A 16,865-nucleotide genomic window follows, 5' to 3' on the forward strand; every position below is an offset into this window, starting at 1 on the left:
AACTTGAGAACAAACCAATTACATGACTAACATTTGTAACAAGTCTCTGTTTACTCTTTAAGAACCTTTTTTCCTATTAAAATGTCTCACTGATAAGAGAATGTAAAATATTTTCTTTTTCTTAGAACAGATGTTTTGCTATCCTACAGACAATATAAGGACTTAGCAAATTTTCTGTAAACAGTTTGTGCATAATCAACAACATAAATTATCTTAGAAGAAAACAAATTATCAATTATTAACTTATATTCATGTTTGACCCTGTCTAAAGAATTCTTGGACATGACTACTACTAAATTATAATGAAGGCCTTATAATTTTAAATTTTAAGAAGAAACTTTTATGCAATTTTGAATCCGATATACTACATTATTAAAATTTCAACTATTTTTGCCAAAAGTAAAAGATAACTAAAATCTCTCACAACTTACCTATTATAATATCGGCCTCCCATCATAAACTGATTGTTTGGTGTTGGACATATTTTAAATCGCTGAATATTTTCATTGGTCCGAAAGTAAAGTGAATAATCACCAGGAGTATTGTCTGAAGGCCTCACAAGAAAACTGCAGACTTGGCCAACTGTAAAAATGAAGCTGTTAGTTTTATTTCCTAATTATCAAATAAAAAAGAAAAAAAAATGTTAAGTATCCTAATTATAAAGTACATTCAAAAGTCATAAACTTTCACCAGGAACTTGCTTTATAATAAAGACTATTTTAACACATTTTTGTATTTTCTAGTTTATGAGTCACAACCGCCCATGATGTTGCATTTCTGTAACACATAAAAATACAGAAGTCTACAGCAGTGATTTCTGGTTAATAATGTCTATACCTGTCATAACTTGGAAAGAATAATCTAACCATGGGCAGAGAATATGGGGTAAAATGGCCACATACTGTCTGTAAATCCTCTTAGTAGGCATAGTCAATAAATTACAAACAGTAAATTTTGTTTAGGAATACTCTATTTAATCAATGCTTCTGATTAAACATGAAAAAGTACTAACTATAGGGGCACCTAGGTGGCTCAGTTAGTTAAGTGTCTGACTCTTGATTTCAGCTCAGGTCACAATCTCACAGTCTTGAGATCAAGCCCCACATCACACTCGGTTGACAGTGCAGAGCCCCCTTGGGATTCTTTCTCTTTCTCTCTCTGCCCCTGCCCCACTCATTCTCTCCAAAATAAACAAACATTTAAAAAAAAAGTAACAACTGTAATAAAATAGTGCCAAAGCTTATAAAGGTTGATTAAAAATGAAATATGTGTACACCTCATCAAAATCAGTACATGTACACTACATTTCATTTAATAGGTAAGAACCTGAAAAGTCACATAAAAATAAATTATCATATTTTAAGATTTTCTCACTAATTTTAGGGAAGTCTTTTTGATATCTTTGATAGGCAGTGACTCTTAAAACTAAAATGCTTAGTTTTCTCTTTGTCTTAAGTACTAATCAAACAGGAAACATCAGAACTTGATTGCTTTTAGGAAAACACAATGAACACTTAGAATATGAGATGTAATTTTCATGTAAATTATCGACAGCTCCAATCATCTAGCCAAGACACTTACTACCAAGTAATTTCATGTTCAATACAAAGAATAGGAATTCATCCAAAATTATGCATGCAAGTGCTTAGGTGCACTTTTCAGGGGAAAATATCACCAGATTCTTAAAAGAGCACATGACCCAAAGGAAATAAAAAGTAACGTATAGAAATTAAGTTTAGCTCCTTTTCAAGCTGAAATGCCTAAAACAAGAATGAGTGCTTCAAGTCCTTGATGGTGCAAGTTCAAAAATATAAACTTATATTCAAAATTCAGTAAATTCATTAAAATAAATATTTTGGTTCCACTCTCAAGGCTGATAGCATGTCATGTTGGTTGAGGGTCTGGTGTCTATTAGTACCATGCAGCATCATCATGTTTATTTTTAACCTGCTTAACCTACATCCTCACAAGAAAATCAAACACCTCTGAAACTGTCTTGACTCTTTCAAAAGAGCCAAGAATTAATTATATTAAACTGCAATTCCTGTAATTCAAAACAATAATTCAGATAACACCTTTAATAATCACCATATACAAAAACTATCAAACACTGGTTGTTTTTAAAGAACTAATATTTCTCAACTGTAGATAATGGCTTAAACTGGTCTCAAATCCTTATAAAGTGTGGTTTACTCAAGAGATATTTTGTAGTTAAATTAATTCAGTATTAAATGTTAGGATAAATGATGACAGGATTGTTTCTAATTTAAATGATAAACCCACAATATAAGTCAATTTTTACTTTACATACCTCTATAACCAGAGTTTTAGGAAAGGTTGAAATTAATATATTTTAAATAAGGCACAGTTCTGTAATTCCACAAGTACACAAAGATAAATGCAAGAACATCTGCTAGAGCAAAAAAATAAAAACTACACAATATTCCTCTATAGATATATAAAAACCATAATTATCTAACAGAAGCTTATGGCCATTCAAAAGAATAATGAAAACTTATATAAGCAGATATGCAATGATCACCCAAAATATATTCTAACATGAAAAAAGTGTGTTGCACATTCCTGTGAATGTGTGTGGAGGGGGTATGTTTAGGGGTGCATGCAGAAGTGAGGAAGGGAGATACATACAGACACTGAAAACTTACAAAAATACAGAAAAAAACCTCTCATCTGGTGCTGCTTCTAGTGAAGAAATTGGGAACTCAGACAGAAAGAAACACATGTCACTGAATTTTATACTGCATATATGTATTCAACTAAAAAACACCAGATAACAAGTACACTAGTTTCTCTGTGGTGGGCAAGAAATTACAGTACGTATAAATATCAAATTAGTGCTAAAGGCAAAACAGATGATAAATTGTTGGTTTTCTCTTTTACTTTTTTAATAAAGATATTAGAAAAGGCAAGTGAATATACAATTACCTGTCATTAATAAGTTATAAGCTTCTTGTTTGGAAATTTTCCCATGGAACCATCTTAAAAGGAGAACAAATTAAATATGTGAATCTAAAGTCCTTTTTGCTGTTATACAATCAAAATTAAACACAAGTTTAATTCAAGGTGCAATAATGAAATAAATACAAATACAACTGATCAAATTATCTTATTCCTTCTACATTTATGTTACTACACTTTGTTAAACACACATACTTTCAACAAAATATAGAAAAATCAGGGACTAGTATGAACTATAATTTCCTTATTAGTTAACAATACAAAAACAGCAATGATTTTAATTCTGATAATGACAAACTGTTATATGCTTACATCATAGCTAGTGTTCTCTTTTCTTTGTATTAGGAGGGATGGTACAGGTAGAGCCCACTAGATTTATCCAGAAAAAAAAAATACTCAGTGACTTTTCCTCACATTACTCTCAAAATGAACTTCCCCTACAATAGGTGATAGGTTCTCTCTTGAAAGAAAATAGACCTGACTGGTTAATACTTTCCTTAAAGTCAGAAAATAAGACTGAGCCATGACAAAGACTGGATACCAGCATCAAGAACTGAAGTAAAAGAATGTCTTAGCATTCCTAATTCTGTTTGAGCTGACAGCATAACAAATTAGATGGCTAGAGTATTTTAGTTTCTGTGTACTTAAAATAAGCATTTAGAAATTATTATAAATGGCATTATAGGCAAGATCCACTGCATATAACTAAAGTATTTAAATTTTACCTTAAACTAAAATGACACATCTGGTTTTAAAAATTAATTATTAGTAATTAAATTTCTTAAAATCTCCTTTCATTTACCTGAAGATCTATTATCTATCTTGTTGATTAGCACCTGTTAATGCCAAGCTGACAACCCTAGATCATACCTCTATTACTTTGTCATTAATTCTTAGAATCTACTATTATTTTTGACAGTAGCTTAAAAAACAAATTGGAAAGTAAAAATACTAGAAGACTAAAACAAAAAAAATCAAGAACCATCTAAATGCTGCCTACAAGAGACTCATTTCAGACCTAAAGACACATGCAGATTGAAAGTGAAGGGATGAAAAACATTTACCAGGCAAATGGAAGTGAAAAGAAAGCTGGGGTAGCAATACTTTTATCAGACAAAATAGACTTTTAAAACAAAGACTGTGAACAAGAGACAAAGAAGGACATAATAAAATAATAAAAGGAATGATCTAATGAGAGGATATAACACTCATAAATATCTATGGACCCAACATGGAGGCACCTAAATACATAGTGCTATTAACTCTATTAAGACATAAAGGAAGAAACTGACAGTAATACAGTAACAGTAGAAGACTTAAACATCCCACTTATATCAGTGGATAGATCATCCAGACAGAAAACCAACAAGAAAAGAGTGATTTTGAATGACACATTGGACATTAGACTGGATGGACCTAACAGATATATACAGGAAGGACATTGCATAACACTTCCCAGGGTAAATCACATTAGCCCACAAAAAAAATTCAAGACATTCAAAAAGAATGAAATGCAAAAAGACTGAAATCATATCATGCATCTTTTCTTTCCACAATGTTATGAAACTAGAAATCAATCATGAGAAAAAAATCTCCAAAGAACATAAATACATATAGACTAAATAACATGCTACACTGAACAATGAATGGGTCAACCAAGAAATCAAAGAGGAAATCAAAAAATACATGAGATAAATGAAAATCAAAACAGTCCAAAATCTTTGGGATGCAGCAAAAAATGTTCTAAGAGGGAACTTTATAACAATACAGGCCTACTTCAAGAAATAAGAAAAATCTCAAATAAACCATCTAACCCTAACACCTAAAGGAGCTAGCAAAGAAGAACAAGGCCCAAAGTCAAAATAAAGAAGGAAATAATAAAGATTCGAGTAGAAATAAAAGAAACAGAAACAAAAACAAAACAAACAAGCAACAGAAAAAGATCAATGAAACCAAGAGCTGGTTCTTAGAAAATATATGCAAATTATATTAAACCTTTAGAAAGACTCATAAAGGAGAAAAAGAGAACTGAAGGAAATATAATCAGAAATGAAGGATGAGAAGTAACAACCAACATCACATAAATACAAAACACTGTAAAATAAACTGGACAATCTAGAAGAAATGAATAAACTCCTGGAAACAAATATTATTCCAAAACTGAATCATGAAGAAACAGAAAATTTGAAAAGATTGGTTAATAGCAATGAGATAAACTCAATAAGCAAAAATTCCCAAAAAACAAAAGTCCAGGACCAGATGACTTCACAGATGACTTTCACAAGTGCCATCTATCTACCAAACATTTAAAGAAAATGTAATACCTATTGTTCTCAAACTATTGCAAAAAATAGAAGAGGAAGAAAAACTTCCAAATTCATTCTTCAAGACCAACATTAATTACTCTGATACCAAAACCAGACGAAGACACTACAAAAAAAAAAAAAAAAATCTGAATAACAGATGTAAAAATCCTCAACAAAATACTAGCAAACCGAATTCAACCCATTAAAAAAAAATGATTCACCACAATCAAGCAGGATTTATTCCAGGGATGCAAGTGTGGTTCAATATTTGCAAATCCATCAACGTGATACATCACATTAACAAAAGAAATGATAAAAACCATATGATCATCTCAACAAATGCAGAAAAAAGCATTTCACAGAGTACAACATCCATTCTTGATAAAAACTCTCAACAAACTAGGTTTAAGAGGGAACATACTTCAACATAACAAAGGCCATATATGAAAAACCCACAGGTAACATCATACTTAATGATGAAAAACTAAGAGCTTTTCCCTTAAATTCGGGAACAAGACAACGTCCTCTCTCACCAATTTAATTCGACAGACTACTGTAAGTCTTAGTTGAAGCAATCAGACAAGAAAAAGAAGTAAAAGGCATCAAACAGGTAAAGAAGAATTAAAACTTTCACTATTTGCAGATGACATGACACTGTATACGAATAACCCTGCAAAATGGTGAAGCTGCTCTGGAAAACAGTGTGGAGATTCCTCAAAAAATTAAAAATAGATCTACCCTATGACCCAGCAATAGCACTGCTAGGAATTTACCCAAGGGATATAGGAGTACTGATGCATAGGGGCACTTGTACCCCAATGTTTACAGCAGCACTTTCAACAATAGCCAAATGATGGAAAGAGCCTAAATGTCCATCAACTGATGAATGGATAAAGAAATTGTGGTTTATATATACAATGGAATACTACTTGGCAAGGAGAAAGAACAAAATATGGCCTTTTGTAACAATGTGGATGGAACTGGAGAGTGTGATGCTAAGTGAAACAAGTCATACAGAGAAAGATACCGTATGTTTTCACTCTTATGCGGATCCTGAGAAACTTAACAGAAGACCATGGGGGAGGGGAAGGGGGGAAAAAAGAGAGGGAGGGAGGCAAACCATAAGCGACTCTTAAAAACTGAGAATAAACTGAGGGTTGATGGGGGGATGGAAGGGAGGAGAAAGTGGGTGATGGGCACTGAGGAGGGCATATGTTGGAATGAGCACTCAGTGATGTATGGAAAAACCAATTTGACAATAAATTTCATATTAAAAAAAAAAAAAAAGAAAATCCCCCCCCCCCCATTTACAACTGCACCTGAAATAATAAAATACTTAGGAATAAACTTAAAGGAAATGAAAGACCTGTACCCTAAAAACTATAAAACACTGATAAACTGAAGATGACACAAACAAATGGAAAGATATTCCATACTCATGACTTGGAAGAACACTGTTAAAATGTCCATACTATCCAAAGCAAACTATAGATCCAAGGCAATCCATATCAAAATACCAATAGCATTTTTCACAAAACTATAACAAATAATCTTAAAATTTGCATGGAACCACAAAAGACCCCCAAGAGCCAAAGCCATCTTGAAAAAGAAGAACAAAACTGGAGGTATCACATCCCAGATATAAAGATATACTACAAAGCTGTAGTAATCAAAACAGTATGGTACTGGCAAAAAACAGTACACAAAAAACAAACAAACAAAAAAAAAACCCCAGACCCAATAGATCGATGGAACAGAAAAGAGAGCCCAGAAATTAACTCACAATTATGTGGTCAATTAATCTAGGGCAAAGGAGTCAACAATATATGCTGGGGGAGAAAAACAGTCTCTTCAATAAATGGTGTTGAAAAAACTGGACACGTACATGCAAAAGAATGAAAACTGGGTTACTCTCTTATACCATACACAAAAATGAACTCCAAATGGATTAGAGACATAAAGGGGGACCTGAAAACATAAACCTCCTTAAAGAAAACACAGGCAGTAATTTCTTTGACATCAGCCATAGAAATATTTTTCTAGATAGGTCTCCTCAGGCAAAGGAAGCAAAAACAAAAGTAAACTATTGAGACTACATCAAAATTAAAAGTTTCTGCACAGTGAAAACCTACGGAATTTGCAAATGATGTATCTGATAAGGGGTTAATATCCAAAATATATAAACAACTTCTAAACCTCAACTCTAGAAAAATAAATATTTCAATTAAAAAAATGGGCAGAGAGGCACCTGGATGCTTCAGTCGGCTAAGGAACGGACTCTCAATTTTGGCTCAAGTCATGATCTCAGGGTCATGAGATGGAGCCCTGAGTCAGGCTCCATGCCCAGCTTAAGAGTCTCTCTTTCCCTCTCTCTCTGCCCCTCCCCTGCTCATACTCTCAGTCTCATTCTCTCTCTGTTTCTCAATTAAAAAAAAAAAAAAAAAAAAAAAAAAAAAAAAGCAGGGGGGGTGGGGAGGGCAGAGAACCTGAGTAGACATCTTTCCAAAGAAGACAGTATATCCACTCCTATGGTTAATGTCATGTAACTTACAGTAGCCAAAATATGGAAGCAACCCAAGTGCCCAAGGATAGATGAATGGATAAAAATGTGGTATATACATACAATGGAATATTAGCCATAAAAAAGAAAGAGATTTTTGCCATCTGTATCAACATGGATGGAAGTCAGTCAGACGGAGAAAGACAAATACTATACGATTCAACTCATGTCTGGAATTTAAGAAACAAAATGAACAAACAAAGATAAACAAAAAACACTCTTCACTCTTAAATACAAAGAACAAACTGGTGGTTGCCAGAGGGAGGAAGGCATGGGGATGGGGGAAACAGATAGGGGGGATTAAAATTACACTTATCCCAATGAACACTGAGTAATATATAGAACCGTTCAATAATTATTTATATTGTATACCTGAAACAAATTTACCATTGGATTTAATTATACTCCAATTAAAAATTTCTTAATAAAAATTAGAAATTTCTCTACATAAAAAAAAGCTCATTGTATATTATGTATGTTAATAAATTCAGTGTTGTTTCACTGAATGAATGTGTTCAGAACACTGTGCTGTATTTAATACATACTGGAAAGGCACATTAAAAATTACTTCTGAGCATGCTAATTATATATATGAATAAGTATAGTGTTATTTCAATAAAAAAGATATATACCCAAAAAAAGCTGGAAAATAAAAATACTACAAGTCTAAAACATGTAAGTGCTCTAAAGCCCAGTGTTACAGATTTAGAAGCTGTTAACATTGTTTTAAATTACCCATACTATTACTTATCAAAATATAACTGCATATTTACCTTTTCACATGAATGAAATGTTAAACTTTTAAATTCCCTCTTTAACATTATTCCCACCATTAACTCATTAACTCAATGCAAATTATGAATACCATACAGCAAGTACACAACAACTGGAGCAATCCAGGCTTCCTTAAAAGGTAGTAAGGGTCCATACTGCATTCAAGTATAATCTAAATGGCCATTTCCTATAAATGCTAGAACAGGGTTTTTATATTCTGGGGGAGAGATGAGTAGATACCCTCAAAGGCTATTCCTATATTTTTATAGCAAGAATAAAGAAAAACAAGGGAATTCAAAGTGAGGAGCACCAAACGGGGTTTAGAGAACAAATCGGCAATAATGATTTTGTGAAGTAGATCTGAGTTTCCTCATTCAGACATTTATTACCTATATGTAAAATGTACATATTTCAAACACATGGTTTACACCAATGATAGAAAGAGGAGTCCCTGTTCTTACCAAGTTCCCATTCCAATAAGAAAAAGCGACACAAATACTGTATAACTACAAAAACAATGTCAAAAATATAATAAAGTGCAGTGATAGAAATGCACAGAGGGCATTTTTGGAATAAAAGAGGAGGGCACCATCTCTATGGAACATGTGAGGGAGAAGATAAAGGAAGACTTCTTGGGAAGTGATAAGTGAGTTAAGTCATTAAGTAAGAATAGAAATTAACCAAACATAATGCAGTGGTATTCTGACCTAGAAAGTAGCTTAGACAAAGGTGAAAAACAGTTTTACACATTTGAAGATCGACAAGCTGGAGAGTAGAATATAAACATAAAAGAGATATGACTAGTAAAGGACACAATAGTCAGATGAGAGGATCATTTCAGGCTCTGCTAAGGTAAAGATGACAGAGAATAAGGTAATGCTTTTAAGTGCAAAAGTGATGCAGTCAGATATGGGTTTTAGGAAGATTATGCTTGCTACTGGAAGAAAGGATTTAAAGAGACTGAAAGCATCAAAGAAAACCAACTTGGAGGTTACTGCTACATCAAGTCCTGTTAAGAAATGAGAAGAACAGACCTATAAATACAGAGAACCAACTGATGGTTGCCAGAGTGGAGGATGGGCAAAAGGAATAAAGAGGAGTGGGGGATACAGGCCTCTAGTTTGGAATGAGTAAGTCACAGGAACAAAAGGCATACCATAATGAATATAGTCAAGGAGGCTGTAATAATGATGTATGGTGACAGATGGTAGCTACACCTGGGGGGCGCAGGGCATTATGTACAGAATTGTTCAATCACTTTGTTGTACACCAGCAACTAATGTTAACACTGTGTGTCATCTATCGTCAATTAATTTTTTTAATTAAAAAAATAAATAAAGAAAGAAAAGGGCCTGAACTAGAGTATGGTTGCTTAAGATTGAGAAGAAGACACACATTCAAGAAATATTCTAGGGGCGCCTGGGTGGCTCTGTCGGTTAAGCGTCTGACTTCAGCTCAGGTCATGATCTCGCAGTTTGTGAGTTTGAGCCCCGTGTCGGGCTCTGTGCTGACAGCTCAGAGCCTGGAGCCTGCTTTGGATTCTTTGTCTCCCCGTCCCTCAGTCCCTCCCCTGCTCATGCTCTGTCTCTCTCTGTCTCTCAATAATAAGTGTTCAAAAAAAAAAAAAAAAAAATATTTTAGAAAACAAAATTATCAGGACTTGATGTCTATATCATTGTTAAAAGGGAGCCAGAAAGAAACACAGTTCAAGTTACATTTGTTTAGTCTGAAAGAGCACTCATGGATGCTACTGGATGCTACTGAGGTTGCTTCACTGCCAGTCTCCACCTTAAGAAATTAGAGGGAGCTGAGAAATACATAAAATAAGTCAACAGCGCAATTTAGCTTACACTAAATACCAAATAAGTAGATAATTACAAAGTTCAGAGATGTACTAACTAAAAAACATTCCCAGCAAAAGTGGGATTTATACATTATGCTGTGAGAAAACTGGATGAAGCTTTAAATATTTAGTGGCATGTGACCAACATTTTTTTCCTTTTCTTTTAAAAATATATCTATGGTATTATTTTAAATAGGGATAAAAATACAGATTTCAACTGTATCTTGAAAATCACGAAGATCTCACAACACTGGACTCCCGTTTTTGCACACATCAATTACAGCAGTCAACTTACTGCAGGGAAACATTACTAGTTTTTGGCTTCCCACTCTCTAATACAAAGAGAGAATGTTAACTGCCATGTATCACCATACTCTGCACTGTTGTTTGTACTGTAGGGAGCCAGTTCCATGTACCTTAATCTTCATCAAAGAAGGAAAGTAAGAAAGATCAGCATTATTTTAATTTGGGAAAAATAAGAATATTTATACCTGACCCATTCCATTTGCTTACATTATCAGTATGCCTCCCCCAAACACTAATTAGAATTTGTAATTTGATACAGGTAGAGGGAAGACTTCACACAAATACAGTCAACAATGTACCATTTCACTCATGGAGGCTATTTTGCACCTACACAAACAACAAGGAAAATGGAGTCAGAAAACATTTCATATGTTCTACTTAAAGGAAGCATCAGGAACTAAGCGAGGTTTACTCAAAGTGGAGAATTCAGCTTACTGTTTTTGTATTCTAATGGTTAGAAAAGAGAATAAGCAAACACTTGAGAGGCAACCTTTAAATTCCATTCATCAACACTGACAGGATGGTAAGGAAAAAAAGTGTTCCACTGAAAAGAGATCAAAAGATGAACAGTCTTAATTAAAATCATGAGTAAGACAGAATTGGGATTAAGAGTTAACGTCTTTAAAAGAAAATTTTTATGCAAAGTAAATGAGGGATGAGCAAAACACTAAAATAGATCTCCAAGGACAATAACAAAATCAGAGTAAATTTCCCATAGGAGGTTACTGTTAACAGCTAATAACTTCTGAAATACAAGAGATGACTGTGGCAAATATTAAGTACAGTAATACCTGGTCTTTGAATTAGCCCTTACAAGATACCTAAAATCAGCCTGAAAAGATTATGAAAAAAAAGGCCTTGTAGAATCTTAATAAATACGGTAAAGAGTCATGATCTTGCTGAAAAGTTCTCTCTCTCTCACACAAAACAAACTGAAAAAAACTGAAACATAAAATACCCAAAAGATGTGGTTACAAAAACAAGAAATGCTATAAATAAATCAGTAAGGAAACAAAAATATTATGAATCATGACATTCATGATGTTATTAATGTTGTTTATAGAAAAGCCTTTAGTTTGGTGATAGAAGAGTTCTATATAGTAAAAGCCACCATCGTTATTTAAAAATAAAACTACCCATAGATCCTAAAGAAAATTTTAACATACCAGTTCTCGAGCCAAATAAAAACCATTCTTAAGTCAGCCCCCAAAGTAGCAATTTTCTTTTAAAATAAATTTTGGCCTAAGTTTTTCAATTAGTAGGTTTACAACATAGTTTCTTTTTCCTTTTAAAAATTAACACAAACTCACATTTTGCCTTCATGTGGATCTTCTTCCCGGCCCTAAAGGATAAGATATTAAGACAGTATTTTATACAGTTTTAACTATTACATCTATTTTCATTAAAGTTAATAAAAATCATATCTTCAAACACATCTCTACCCTGTCCCTAATATTTACTTATACAAGAAAAGATGTATCGGTTCAAGAAATGTCTTTCTAAGACTCTCTCCCTTACTTGTTGTGGTTACTCTAATCCAGGCCCTTGTTCTCTCTTTTCTTCAATAGTTACCAAAGCCCAACTAGTTTAATTACCTCTGTGCCCTGTCTCACCCCACCATCTCACCACTCCAATCTGGATTCTTCAGTTTCAACTGCAACTTTGTCCTGCACTAAGGTACACCAAACAAAAAACAAACAAACAAAATGTAAAAACCAAACCTTTAATACTGCTCTACTTCCTAAAAATTCCTTTTATAAAACCAAAATCCTTTATCATAGAACTCAGGTCTACATTTCCTGTCTTATACTACCAACTCTCTTAAGCTATCTATACCATGGTCACACATAACTACCTATTTGCTAATCCACATTCTCCTACCACCTAGTTTATTCTTTTTAACCTAGGATGTCTTTTTCACTCACTGTTTCCTACCTGTTTCCTACTATCTAGGTAGGATCTTTTTCAAATACTACCTCCTCAGTGAAACAACGAGTCCCTAGAACATAAATATAAACTTTTACTTTAAATCAAAAAGACATCCTTCTTTTATCATCTTTTTAACCTTACCTATTTGGCATTCCTATTATTTAAGATACACTGGTGTTATTTATTCATTCCAGTATAGTGGCTACATGCATCGTAACATCTTAACTATTCTTTAACACCTACCACCACCATAATCACTAGCACAATGCTGTTCATATAGGTTGCACTGAATATTTTTGAGGTGTACCTCTAGGACCCAGCAAAACTGGGTATCTGGCACCAAGTCTTCACTGAATAATGAAGGAAAGAGTAGAAAAATAGTCAATCTGTCCATGGATTTACTTCCCTCAATTTTTCCTCACTCATCAAATACCTACCCAAAGTAAAACCACACACTCACTGAATGCCTACTATATGCAAAGCAGTACGCTAAAAAACAAACAAACAAAAAAAACCCCACAAAAACAAAATACATTATCATTGCCCAAAAGGAGTTCATCTCTATAGAACTGGTTTACACCATAAATTAATTTTATACAGTATAGTAAAATACAGAATTAACAAGGTGCTATAAAAACATAGGAGAAAACAATTTAGACTAAGATAGGCATAAAACCTCTGTGAAAAAAGGGGCAACATCTGGGCTGAATTGATAAAAATGAATCAAATTTTACAAGTCAGTGGTGTAGCAGGGCAAGAGTGTCAAGGAAGAGGAGAAAGTATAGGCAAAGAGATATTCATTCAACAAACATTTGCTGAATGTTTACTAATACGAGACACTATTCTGCTATGGGAATACATCACTGAATTAGAGACAAAAATCCTCACAGAGCTTACATTCTAGATTTAAGGCATAAAAGTATAAATGTGCTTGGGGAACAGTAATCAGAAGTTCAGGGTGGGAAAATCCTTAAATCCAACCACCAAAGTAATGTCTGAAATCTAGACAATCTCTAAATGGCTTTTCAACCTACAAGGAATCACTATGCTCCAATGAAGACCATTATGAAAACTTATTATACATACTGGTGTGAAACCTATTTATAATTCTAACTTGAAACTATTCCACTATTAATTCAAAGTATGACTATATTCCTTTTTAGCAGCCACATCACATTTTTTGTTCATACTGAGTTATTAAATTGTTTTTATTTTTTTCCTTTTATTGACATGAGGTCATGTCTCTTTATCTTAAATTGAGTTTGTTTTTTTTTTTTTTTTTTTCTGTACTCCTTGGATAACTTACACTTATTCTTCTTAAAGTTTACCTAGTTGGATTTGACCCAGAATTCAAGAGCTAAAGAAAAGTTAAACTATACTATAAATCCTTCAAATAATCAGAAAATTGGGGGAAAGGGGGTTATAGCAAGGAGAAAAAAAAAAATCCAACATAAAAAATTTTAACTAAGAAATTTCATAAGTAAAACCAGTGAGATTCTTCAGTTTGAACACTTCTGGCCTATATGGAATAAATATCCCTTCCTACTGTAAAATTCCAAATAGTAACCTAGGAATTAGAAGTTCTAATGCCAGCTCCTCTATTAAGTAACTATGTGTATGGAATTTATCATACCATTTCCTCAACCTCCCTCCACTTTTTGTCAGTATGTTTTACTTTTACATATCAAGTTCTATTAGTCAAAAGAATAACAAAAACAAATATTCTCCCCTGCTGTCTTCCTGTAACAATAATCAAAGCACAGGTTTCAGAATATTACCAGGTTCATGACATATTTTAAAAACAGTAGCTCTGAAGGTTATGAAAGATAAAAGGAAACCATTCCATCACCCTAACCAAATCCAAAAAGGAAGGGTGAATTCCAAAACTGTAATATTTTGGATATGATTCAGTGATACTGAGTAGTATCTCTGAAATGCAAATGCTGTTTGAATGCAGACCTGCTATTAAGAAATGCACAATTATTTACAGTGATAAGATTTCTAATACTATATTATGTGGTGACAATGAAAATGGAAATACTGATAATGTAGAAACATGTGATAATGTATGTGTAATATAACTAAGCTTTTCCAAAGTTACTAGAAAGTTATACATGTATTTGGGAGATGAAGAATTTGAAAGCAAACATGGACAACTATTTGAATGAGATTTCCATGATCAGTTTGACATAATGTCACTTAAGAGAAAAACCACCAAGACGACAAAAAGAGATACAAATAAGCACAAATGTTAATGTTCTTTATTCTTAGAAACTCATAAAAACTTTCTGAAAATTGGCAGTTAAAGATTAAAACATGCTAGCCTAATTATGGTCTTTACAAAAAATAACATTTATTACAGTAAATACATTTTAATGAAAAATTCCTTGTACTTAGGAATTAGGTTTCTCATTAAAAAAAAATGTTTCACAACTAATTTCCATGATTATGGACAAGTTCCAAAAATGTACAAAACACTGACAATTCTGAGAGTGAGAAGAAAAGAACAAAACTTACCACCTCTTCCACTAAGTCTTCAACAATAAGGCCCTGTTCATCTGTTCTTAGATTTGTAACCCACATCCATCCATCTTCTAATTCATTATGAACAATAAACATATCTCCTTTTAGGAAACTGAAAGTGACAATTATGAAGTTATTAAAATTGAATTAAAGTTTTAAACAGGGAAAATTGACTAATCACGTAATACAAGAGATACTATGATATTGGAAAATGCAAGAAATTAAAGTCAAACACTCTGGATTTTTGTCCTGTTTCTGGCATCATCTAAATGTAAAACTTTGAAGCCACTTAACAATCTGACTCTTAATTTCATCACGTGTAAATGGTATCTGCACCACTGGATTATTATTACATTCAAATTGGAATGTTTGTAACCAATAATTATATATGCATTACAAGCTTTAGGGTGTAACTCCAAGAAAACTGACTTAAAAATTTAAGCTTCTGTGTAATTATCTTTCAGATATGGTTTAGATATAAAATCATAATATAGTTAATTCATTACACATAAACAAGACACAGTTACTTTGGAAAAACTTTATTTTGAATAAGCACCATTAGTCTAATCAGCATATGTTTATGAGAATTAATATTTTTCTCATAAAGAACGTTAAGATTAATTTACTTAGATACCTATGATACTACATAGCATTCTTTTTGTTTGAAAGTGGTAGTAAAGCATTTGAAAATGTATGAATGTTTTTTCTGTTACAAACTTCTGAGTAGAGGGAAACACAGAAACTAGTTTCTTTTCCTTGGAATCTAGATGTTTGCAACCTCCACCAAATCACAGGAGGAGTAAGTTAGTTTTATACTGATGCCATCTATCAACATCAGTAATTCGCTTAAGTGTCCTTCTAAGCCTGAATGAATGCCTCTGAACATTTAAGGTTTCAAGATTGATTGGCTGCTACCATTAACCCTACATCTATATCCATGTCTGTCAAATATTTTTTTAAAATCAATTTTCCTTTCAATCTTAATTTTCAGAAACCAAACTTCCATTAAGTAAATCTTTTCTCATACTTCTGAAAACCGTTTTTCTCCGGAATATCTCAAGCCTGTTTCTTATACAAATTCAAGAAAAGAAAACTTGTACACAATACTTTGGGTGATTGCTATATGAATGAGCATGACATACACTGCATTCTATCTTGACACTACAATCCTTGTTAACAGTGACCAATATTTCACTCACTGATGAGCAGCAGACAGCAGACATTACCTCTTAGCCAAATATGTTATTCCTTTCTAAAACCAACCTCCTAAACAACTACATTAAAAAAATAATAATTATGAGTAAAAAAAGGAATACATATGGACAAGAAGTAAAAGAGAAAGGAGAAGTGACAAGTTACATTTCTTGGTCAAAAGTAATCATAAGAGAATTTGTTTTTTTAATTTTGACTTTTGTTGTTGCTAGAACACTATCATGCAAAAATGAAAAAAAAATTAAAATAAAAAGCTTACTAGCACAAACAATACAATCACAAGATTCTTTATGTATTATTTTGCATTCTTCCTCAAAAAAGGTTAAAACGCCTTATTAAATCTCATTACTCTTCAGATGTTTTTACCTAAAAACAAAACAAAACAAAAAACTTCACAGATATATACAAATTTTAAAAGACTTAGGGGCACCTG

At 32.8% G+C, this 16,865-nt stretch overlaps 1 protein-coding gene across 1 annotated transcript in view; it reads right to left on the reverse strand.

The window, feature by feature from the left end:
- The window catches only part of RASA1 (RAS p21 protein activator 1), a 115,322-nt gene that overhangs the window by 40,590 nt on the left and 57,867 nt on the right, over positions 1-16,865 (reverse strand). The window contains exons 5-8 of the mRNA XM_019462830.2: positions 15,215-15,332; positions 12,079-12,110; positions 2,947-2,999; positions 432-582 (exon numbers count right to left, since the gene is read on the reverse strand). Coding sequence (XP_019318375.1) covers positions 432-582; positions 2,947-2,999; positions 12,079-12,110; positions 15,215-15,332 — 354 coding nt within the window. The remainder of the gene's footprint in view (positions 1-431; positions 583-2,946; positions 3,000-12,078; positions 12,111-15,214; positions 15,333-16,865) is intronic.

The sequence above is a fragment of the Panthera pardus genome, unplaced genomic scaffold, assembly GCF_024362965.1.
Source record: "Panthera pardus isolate Hobbes unplaced genomic scaffold, ASM2436296v1 HiC_scaffold_2, whole genome shotgun sequence".
In the NCBI taxonomy this organism is placed as follows: Eukaryota; Metazoa; Chordata; class Mammalia; order Carnivora; family Felidae; genus Panthera; species Panthera pardus.